We start from the raw sequence: 8687 nt of genomic DNA, 5'->3' as shown, positions 1-8687 counted from the left end.
AAGGTGCCAGTTACTGTAGCATTCGTCAACTTTGCATAATCGATGGTCGAATTATGCCTTTAAAGGCTACTGAAGTAGATATCAGATTTCATGTACTCATGCACTGATTATATATAGTGTTAGCATTCTCAATAATCCACTGTAGTAAAGTTATACCTACATATTTAAACATTAATTTAGAGCTATTCTGTCAGGCCACGCACATAAACATCAGTCTTTTTTGTCTGTGACAAAAGTTGATTTGCCGATCTTTTATATATTTGTACATATATCTTGTAAAACACCTCGTTAGATTGTACCCACAATAAACCATTAATCACCATTGATACAGCAGATAGTTACCATATTGTGCTTGTAAACGGTTTCAAAATAAAGTAATAAATTTCATATTTCGGATGAGAGTTGAGATGAGATGCTATCTGCAATATGAAATGTTTTTATTAAAGCTATGTTACTGCTACATCATTAACATGTTTTCTCACATGCTGTGTGGCTGCACACTTTCAGGAATGTAGATTTTAGTCTTAAATCAAAATGCTAGAAAATGCCTTATTTTAATTTGACCTAAATAAACTGCATGCTGAATGTATTGAAATTACACACCAACAACAACACTGAACTTCTTGCCTGTGACTTTAATATAAATTTATCTTTTGTTATTTCAATCTATAGTTGTTCTTGAAATGGTACAAAATTCGTTGAAATCATAGAAGAACGTACCTTACTACGTATTGAAAAATAATTATTCATTCAGCCATATTGGTTGAAAGGTCGTCATTGAATGTGAATTTTGAAAAACGTACTGATTATCAGTGGTATTGGTGTATTTGTAATCTATGTGACTTGATAAAGATGCATAGAGAATAACACATTCATGGTGTGACTCATGGCAGTGGTTTTCGCCCATATTGATTGTGATATCAAACAGCAATATATACCAGTGTTACTAGTTACATAGTGTATCCGTAGACAGTCTCTGCCCGCGAATCAATGATTAGACTGCGCCCAATCTCTTTGTCAGTGTTTGACGTTATTATTGCAAGTGCGAGTTGGTTTCCGTCTATATCAGCTGATAGCTAGTCAATGCAGCCCATGTTTAATATTGCACTATAAGATGGTTTTAGGCGGTTATTTTTCATTTTCAACATCCAATAGTGAGTACAAAGCAATCATAATAGAGGTAGAAATATCCAGACAGTCATGGTATTCTTAGTATGTAGTGTGTGGGTGCTGGTATCGCCCTCACCCTACCCACATGTACATATACAGACTTGCCTACAGTGTGCAATAGCTCAGTTTGGCATTCTGGTAACCTTGCCACACAGCTACTAGTACTGCAGCCAGGCATTCACGCGTGAGTAGTGTTTACCATGTGGATCAGAACCCATATGTTTGTGAACATTGGTGAATCTAATGCATTATAGTAACCGTTTCTGATGTTGTGTATAAATGAACGGCAGAAGGAAGAAGACGTGGTTTGTATTTTGTAAATTATGTGTGCGTCTAAAGCGAATAAACATGTTTATGGCGTAGTACCATGAGTACAGTTACTATTACCATTAATGACATAATTTTGTGATCATAGTACTCCTGCTGAAATGCAATGTATACCGAGCACGTGTGCCTGGTTTGTAGATCAGGTCAGCCTTGCAGTGGCATGTAGCCTACAGTAGACCTCGTGCCTGTAAGCATTCCCAATTATTACCTACAAATGTGGTACAGCTGGTTAGCACTTATCATCGGCTATGCATAATTACCATGAAAATGCCCCGTGTATGAATGCTAACGTTTCATACTGTGTACATAATGAATTGTTAAAGGTTTGACTTGTCATGCACGACCCATCTGACTAGATTTGGGCCAGTTTGGCCTTGCATATGCTCAGCCCAAGCTGTTCATACAATATGACTGAATGACCGTTCATGGTCGTTCTCTGTCCACTCTTTTTTTGCCGAGATGCGTGGGGAATACGCGATCTGGTTTCAACTCACTCTTTGCTCAGCTGAACGGTGAGGGTGTGAGGGGTGAAGGTGTAAGAGGGAGGCCTGCAATCACACGATGCTGAACATCCATTCTGTAGCCAGGTGACTGTGCTATTTATAGCATATTGTGTAAAAAGCGGAGCCAGTGTGAATTCTCAACTGGGCGAGAGAGATTCTTTTCCACAGTATGGTATTATTGATCACAGCTACGTGCAAATTACGGGGACATCTGAGAGTTTGCTGCGACGATACATGTTGCGCGTGTATCGGCTATTCATTCCAGTATATGAGGTCTGCTCATTAAATCAGTAGGCGGCAGTCTGTGAGATTCCTGGGTGAAACATGAATGGCCTGAATTGTGGTCTTATCTCCATGGCAAGGGCACTATATTTACTGATATTAGTCAGACCTTGCTATATATGAACTATGAAGGGTGAATGGGTGGATTTAAATAGATTTGTTATTGTGGGTGGTTGTTGCATGTTGTTACAGAGTTCGGGAGCATTGCTCACATGAATTTCACATGCCCAGCATTTAGTGACATTAATGTTTACACTGAGTCATTTTTGCTTATTATGAAGTCATTACGATCATGAATAATATAATTGCACATGGGCATCATGTTGTTCAATGGTCGCTGTACAGGCCCTTCAGGAGTTTCATTTCCTGGCTTTTAATTGGATTTACAGCTAGTAATAATATTTTTAGTTAAGAGGAGAACATCTCTCTTATTTGTAGCATTTTTTTCCAGTTGAATTTGGTTTTATTATTGCTGCATACAAATCTGGACTGCTATTTCGTAACGGTCACGGTAACGGTCATTTTTTGAAAACGGTCAGCAAAATTGCTATGGTGTCATATGAGTGAATAGCTGGGGTACCCAGCTTTGCTCGGGGGAAAAATAATAGGAACAATTTCTAAATAAATTCTGACATGTTTACATAATTCTATGGATAGAGTCATATAAGAGAGAAACAAAATATATGAAAGGCCAAAGGGGTATTAACACAATATTCTGGCAAGAACATTATTCACATTTGTCATTATTCCCTCCTGATAGCATTAACTTGTTTGCGCTTCCCCAACAAGTTTTACGAGTATAAATTGTGTTATTATTACTGAAAGGCGTTTCACAGCACAAAGAACTGCATCGTAATCATCCAAAGAATGAGATTGGTATTGTGTTCACATCATACATGCGATTATTGCAAACAAATATCATATTATAAAACATAAAAACATCCATATTTAGTTTGAAACTGGAAGTAAAATCATACTCAATGGTTAGATATACAGTGACTCAACTATTAATCATTTTAAGGAGTGCCAGGTGAATGATGAAAGGTCATGCTTCATCAATAAGAAAAGAAAAAAGTTTATTTGGTAGGAGTGTATATGCATGGGGAGTCCTAAAGAAAAGCAGCAGTTTTGGCCGAGGGTTAGATTTCTAGGGTCAAATAAGTGGTACTATAGGTATTCTATAGATACTATGTAATTGATAGGCCAATCAAGAAGAGGTATAAACATTTATTTATTTGTTTCGACTGTTCACTAAATACAGGGCATTCACTATAGAGCCTAAATGATTCATAATTAAAGATATCAGCTAAGGCCAAAACAAAATATAGGTGTGGTTACCGTTTCCCGACCGACCCTATTTGGGGGGGAAAAAAATGAATTGGACAGTTCCTGCTTCAAAAGGCACAACGCACATCCTTCGGGCATGGTTCGTAAATAAAATGTTTTTCCTACCTACCTACCCTATTTTTTTCCGGCATGAAACGGTAACCACACCTATATTTTGTTGTGGCCTAAAGCTAATAACATTTAACAGTAAAGGTACAGGGTGAAGTGTCATTGTTTGCTGCCTTTTCGGAGTGTGGGATGTTGGGCCATGGAAAAATGGGGGTTTATTATTTTATTTAAATTAGCATGAACACACTTCCCTGTATATATATATATATATATATATATATATATATATATATATATATACAGTAATTCAAACATCTGTGTTGTTAGCTTCTTTTGATAAAAATTAGACTCAGGTGCCTTGAAACAATGAAAACTTTTTTTGTAGCTGCTATTTTTTGTATGCTTGCAGGTGTTACAGATATGCAGTTAGACTTAAAGCAGCCAGAGGACTGGTTTACTGAATTTGGAATGCTGGTGCTGGAAGGTCGAGTCCCATGCAATAATGCTCAGGGCCACAGCCGGGGACCGCATTGCCCATCAATGGACGGATCACCAGTGGAATGGGTACATGACAATTGCAGTACTCACGACAAGCTGGTAACTATAAATATGTACATTTAGTGTATGTACGTAAATGGCAATTTTTGCAAAGAGGTCCATATTAGATGTCCCATGTATATTTAATTGCCTGTGTAATCATTTCTTACCTTGTTATCTGTTTTCTTGAAACTTAGTGGTACAAGGTTTCTATATTTGACACTTAGCTTCAGGCCACTGCACCATGCAAGGAGACAAAATGTTGCATCACTTTGCTGTACAGGACTTGCAGCAGCATACATCATGTATCTAGACAACTAACGTCAAACTTAGCTAAAGGGCATGTGAACAATGCCTGAAATATTGTCTAAAAATTAATTATAAGCTAATAATGAACTAATTAAGAAAGCTAGTTTAGCATCTTAAGATTTTGTAATACACCCACCAACCTAATGTCGTCATCTTTCTGTTTTCAATTGCATCACGGTTATTGATACATGGTTATTGACATGCTTCAAGCCATACAAAATTACTTCACTTACAGACTTAGGAAGTAAAGCACCAAATACAGCAGGAAAATAATATGTAAATAAGTATGGAATGAAAGTTTGTAGTCCTACAGCTAAAATATTAAGCTGAACCCAGTTGCACAAACGTTGGATAAGCCTTATGTGACTGATATTGATAACTTCTTCCTACTCAGAGTCCAGATGTTCACAGCCACAAAAAATTAAAGGCCCCTAAGTCAACCTTTCGAAAATAGAACCATATGCTCATTTCAGATGTGGAAAAAATGGGGAATGCTTCCAAAAACGTACTAACTACCAATCATGTCCAAGTGGTGTTCATTGTTTGACACCCATTGTGTTATAATGGGATGGAGTTTACATTAGCAGAAGGTTATTTAAAAATTAAAGTTCCACAACCTTGTCAGCTGTTATAAGTGACAGTAATAATTATTATATCAAATCACTATCTTATGCTAATATTACTCGTCAGTAGATAGATCAACGTGCATTTGGGCATATAGTGTATTACACCATTGTAGCATTAAACTAGGATGACTTTGTGCCTCCAGTGCAAGAGAGCAGCTCAGTGGAAGCAGCAAATGATGCAAATGTTCCACAACGACCTACCCATGATGCTCGAGGTATTGGTGTATCCCAACTGCACTCATGGTGATGATCAGGTCTTTGCGACCTCAGCGACCAGCGGTCCTCCGGGAGCCAAGGGCTTCCTGCTGGAACAATGGACTATTCAGATTCTGCCAAAAAGGTGAGTCTGGATTTGTTTGATGACAGCACCTGTGAACCTGTCCGCTGCACACTGCATTTTGCGTGCCTTTTTCTTTGTTTATTTTATTGGATAGTCCATTGTTAAACTTCGCAAAGGCAGAGGCTCTATTATTAACATTCGGTAGCACTTTTCTCTCAAGGAATTTTCCTTCTAAGTTTCGCTGAGAGGGTCTATGTCCCCCGGGGTACTGCCGGAACGTACCCTGGTACTATCTAATATGCCGGACCGTACCTCGCCTACTCCACTAACGAGTCTAGTGAGTCGCCTACGCCTACTCCCTAACCCTAATCCTAACCCTAACCATATCAAATTGTGACCAGGGTACGTTCCGGCAGTACCCTGGGGGACATAGACCCTATGAGCGAAACTTAGAAGGAAAATTCCTTGACAGAAAAGTGCTACCGAATGTTAATTATAGAGCCTCTGCCTTTGTGAAGTTTCTCTGTTCTAATGTATTTTAAACTTGTTCAGTGCCAGAATACAATAATAATCTAAAGTAAGTACGTTTTAAAACCCTCACATGCTTGTTTCCGAACTGTTATAATTCATGCTAGACTAAATACTTCTATTTCAAGCTATTTAAAGGCTTCCCACTGTGTTATATTGCTATGATCTCCCTCATTATGTCAAGTTAGAACTGCAGTGGAACAGCATGAATACTTCTAGTTCGCTTTAACTAGAACACAGTTTTCAGCATCTCACATTTTACTAGGCAGACACGTGTGATAAATTGTGTGAAGTGTTGTTTTTGGTTATTATTATTGTCTTGTATTGTAAATGGCTTAATTTTATTGATAAAATCTTTCATGGTACAGAATTGCAACAGGCAGTCTACTCTATAAGAGATATTACGGTGACATTCAGAGATTTCTCATAAATTGTTTTGCCCCATCTTTAGGCTATACAAAAGTGAAACTAAAAGCACACGAGCATGTTTTTATATGCTACAGAACAAAGCTAACACAATAAATGAATATAGAATGAACAGTTTTAAAATTACTGAAAAGTGTCATTCACGTTTAATCAAAATTTACTCATCATGTAGTCAAAATGAGCAAAATGTGTATTAGTTGTATTTACGTGGCTGATACAGCATGTAATATCACAGTGTGTGTGCGTGTGTGCGTGCGTGTGTGCGTGCATACATGTGTGCGCGCGTGTGTGGTACTTGTGTGTGCTTCTGGACATTCACAATTCTGTATGATACTTTTTGCTTCTTCTTGTGGGTCAGAGGAGCAGTACTATGTTATAGCCAATTTAGTACGTTGATTTTTGTGGAATGCTGCCTTGTTTTACAATTATATGTTCACCATCTACAGTCAAAACCATTGCCCTGGAGTCTCCGATTACATTGTCCCTGTTACTATCAGGATTCAGGAAGTTTGTCGTAATAGTAACATTATACACAGTCGGCTGGTGGTGCAAAATAGATGTGTCTTCTCTGTTTCTGCACGTGGCCTCGTATATATATATATATGTATTCAGCAGCCTGAGTCATTCATCATTCCAGCCATATCCGGACATACAGCTAAAGTATCCAACGTACTTCACGCGCCCTTATTTTATGGTTTACATAATCGAATTGGAGGTTTACATAACATTGTAAACATGGTAAAATTGAGTAACAAATAAGCACATTAATTAGTTCTTATTTCAGTTGACGCTATAAGGTAGTAAGCATATATATATAAGTGCTATGAAACAGTATTGTAGTTTAAAATCAGTATTTGTTGGTATTTTTTATTTAATTTTACATTATTATTACGAAACCAACTAATCCATCACTCTAATATGAGATCATATTAGTAGGCCTCATAATATTTTAATGGTATAAATATTTGGATTTTATAAGGAAATGTGTCCTTTTATGTGCAATTATGGCAACTAAGAGATGAGCTTCGTTTCCAAGTAACATGAGTCATTTAAGTCATATGTCTATATATACCATAATAATATATATATAGAACCTGTATGCTTACATATATAATTATAGCATTGTAATGATTAGCTATAGTATCCATTCTCAGGAACAAAATATCCTACAGAAAAGAAAACATTAAGTTATAAGAAAAATCAACAAACCATTGGCAGCAAATAACTGGAGTTATACTATGTAAGTGTGGAGTTCACACACCTAGCAAGGTGTGTTTCAAAAATAGATTAACTAGTGCAAAAATACAGAGGAAAAGAGGCCACACTGGCTCTAGATGTTGTGTGAGTAACCATGCAATCGCCCAGCATTGGACGTGTGAAAATATTGATGAAAAGCCAGCCGTTATTCTCGTTACTAAAAAGCATCTGTGCAAAATTTGCTTAGTAGGAGCGTGCATCCTTGTTAAATGCAAAAAACCTTAATTAGTTTCTGTGCATATCCGTGTTTCAGGGATTTTGGAAATCCAATAAGTACGTACATGCTGATGCAGGCAGTGAGGTCGTACCTACACTTCTCGCAGTTGAGCGCATGGTGGAACCTTACGCACGGAACAAGTCCCTGCAAAGTCGGCTACAGGTATTAAGCCCAGGAGAGTAATTAGCAACTTAATTACCTCCCTACCTAGCTACCTACTACCAGCTTAGATAATAGTGTTTATTTTAGATTTCGTGACCATACTGTCGTCACACCATATTTCATCCTTAGATCGAAACGTGAGATTCGTAGTTCTTTTAGTCGTGTATAGGGGATACGCTCGACGGTGCATGCTATCGGGGCGACATTGTCATAACAACGCGCGTATCTCACCTACGCTCGTGCGCTCATCGCAGACTCTTGGTCGTGTATAGGGGATACGCTCGGTGGTGCATGCTGTCGGGGCGACATTGTCATAACAACGCGCGTATCTCACCTACGCTCGTGCGCTCATCGCAGACTCTTGGTCGTGTATAGGGGATACGCTCGGTGGTGCATGATATCGGGGTGACATTGTCATAACAACGCGCGCATCTCACGTACGCTCGTGCGCTCGTCGCAGACTCTTGGTCGTGTATAGGGGATACGCTCGGTGGTGCATGATATCGGGGTGACATTGTCATAACAACGCGCGCATCTCACGTACGCTCGTTGCTCGTCGCAGACTCTGTGTGCCGGGGGAAGCTGTGTGCAGCGTGTTCGACGGGCCCGCCGACCAGCACGTCTTCCCGTCGCCCAGCATCTGCAAGACATCGGCGATGAAGATCTCC

General features: G+C 38.7%; 1 protein-coding gene across 1 annotated transcript in view; it reads left to right on the top strand.

Moving 5' to 3' along the window:
- Positions 1-8687, top strand: part of LOC106813564 (protein FAM214A-like) — a 22474-nt gene that overhangs the window by 1532 nt on the left and 12255 nt on the right. Inside the window, exons 2-5 of the mRNA XM_014817732.1 lie at positions 4087-4274; positions 5293-5489; positions 7894-8019; positions 8582-8683. Coding sequence (XP_014673218.1) covers positions 4087-4274; positions 5293-5489; positions 7894-8019; positions 8582-8683 — 613 coding nt within the window. The remainder of the gene's footprint in view (positions 1-4086; positions 4275-5292; positions 5490-7893; positions 8020-8581; positions 8684-8687) is intronic.

Source organism: Priapulus caudatus, unplaced genomic scaffold, assembly GCF_000485595.1.
Source record: "Priapulus caudatus unplaced genomic scaffold, Priapulus_caudatus-5.0.1 Scaffold792, whole genome shotgun sequence".
Taxonomy (NCBI): domain Eukaryota; kingdom Metazoa; phylum Priapulida; class Priapulimorpha; order Priapulimorphida; family Priapulidae; genus Priapulus; species Priapulus caudatus.
Note: the sequence above shows the minus strand (reverse complement) of the source record. Positions and strands in the feature narration are given on the sequence as shown.